Source organism: Elephantulus edwardii, unplaced genomic scaffold (assembly GCF_000299155.1).
Source record: "Elephantulus edwardii isolate Elephantulus edwardi_28Jun2011 unplaced genomic scaffold, EleEdw1.0 scaffold00431, whole genome shotgun sequence".
Lineage (NCBI taxonomy): Eukaryota > Metazoa > Chordata > Mammalia > Macroscelidea > Macroscelididae > Elephantulus > Elephantulus edwardii.
The window spans coordinates 875,701-877,190 of NW_006400181.1; the positions used below are offsets into that span (position 1 = coordinate 875,701).

At 38.5% G+C, this 1,490-nt stretch overlaps 1 protein-coding gene across 1 annotated transcript; it reads right to left on the reverse strand.

The window, feature by feature from the left end:
• Positions 1–563: 563 nt before the first annotated feature.
• On the reverse strand, positions 564–1,490 carry LOC102858890 (olfactory receptor 4C46-like). The gene has a single exon (XM_006902583.1). The coding sequence runs from the start codon at positions 1,488–1,490 to the stop codon at positions 564–566; it is 927 nt and encodes a 308-aa protein (XP_006902645.1).

Sequence of the window (1,490 nt, forward strand, 5' to 3'; positions counted from 1 at the left end):
AGTTTAGGGCTGTTGTACATAGGGTCGCTATGAGTCACAATCGACTCGATGGCACATAACAACAACAACAATTCTTAGATTTCCTAACAAGCATAAATTGTGTTATATGTTGATAATACAATTTAGATTATAACTTTAATAAAATAGATTACAGTTCTTGGCTCTCCAGTTTAACTGCTTCCGTGTCTTCTGCTTCTCTAAATTACTTACCTGTAAAATGGGATAATAAAAGTGCCAGTGTCTCTACTTTTCATAAAGGTTATTGATAAACACCTTTACACTTTTATTATATATTTTATTTTTGTTATAGAATAATTTTATCATTTCACTTACATACATCAACAAAATATTCTAGGATAAGAGCAAATTCTCCTGTGCCAAGACTTTTCTCTTTCCTTGAACCAATTTCTACTCTGCTAAATAAAAATCAATGAATTGTAATGATCCTAATTCTTTGCCTTTATCCCATAAAATATTCCATAAATTGTTTCTTACAGCTATCTGTATATATATATTTATACTTTGTTCAGTTGAGCTATTCTTAGAAACTCTAGAGACATTGATTACTTATCTGAAACAACTTTTCTACTGCACAGTTTCCTAATGGCATCTTTCATCTGGGCATTTCTCAAGGTATAGATTATGGGATTTAACATAGGAGTTATGATGGCGTAGAATACAGCAACCGCTTTGTCAATAGGTAAAGTGACAGGAGGTCTCATGTACACAAATATGCAGGGCACAAACAATAAGACGACCACTGTGATGTGAGTCACACAAGTGGAGAGGGCTTTGCGTCTCCCTTCCAAGCTGTGAGTCCTTAGGGAATACAGGATGACCCCATAGGAGATCAGTAAGAGGAGAAAGTTTAACAAGCAGTTAAACCCACTGTTGGCAGCAACAAAAAGCCCTAGAATATGAGTATCGGTGCAGGCAAGATTGAGCAAAGGGTTCAGATCACACATAAAGTGATCCATGATGTTAGGGCCACAGAAAGGTAAATGAAAAATGAAAAGTATCTGTATGGTTGCATGAAGGATGCCGCCCATCCATGAGACTCCCAGCAGGAGACTGCAAAGCCTCCGGTTCATGATGGTTGCGTAGTGCAGGGGTTTGCAGATGGCCACGTAGCGGTCATAAGCCATCACCGTCAGAAGAATGATCTCAGCAGCTCCAAAGAAATGCTCTCCAAAGATTTGGGTCATGCATCCAATGAAAGAGATGATCTTCTTCTCATGGAGTGAATCGACAATAAGCTTAGGGGTAGTGACAGAGGAATAGCAGATATCAATAACAGAGAGACAGGCCAAGAAGAAGTACATGGGAGATGTGGACAATGGGCTGGCGGTGATCGTGACCACAATGAGCACGTTGCCTACTACCGTGATGATATAGATGACAAAAAACACAGCAAATAAGATGTTCTGTATCTTTGGATTTTCTGTAAGCCCCAGTAGGATGAATTCTGTTACATTGTTAATATTCTCCAT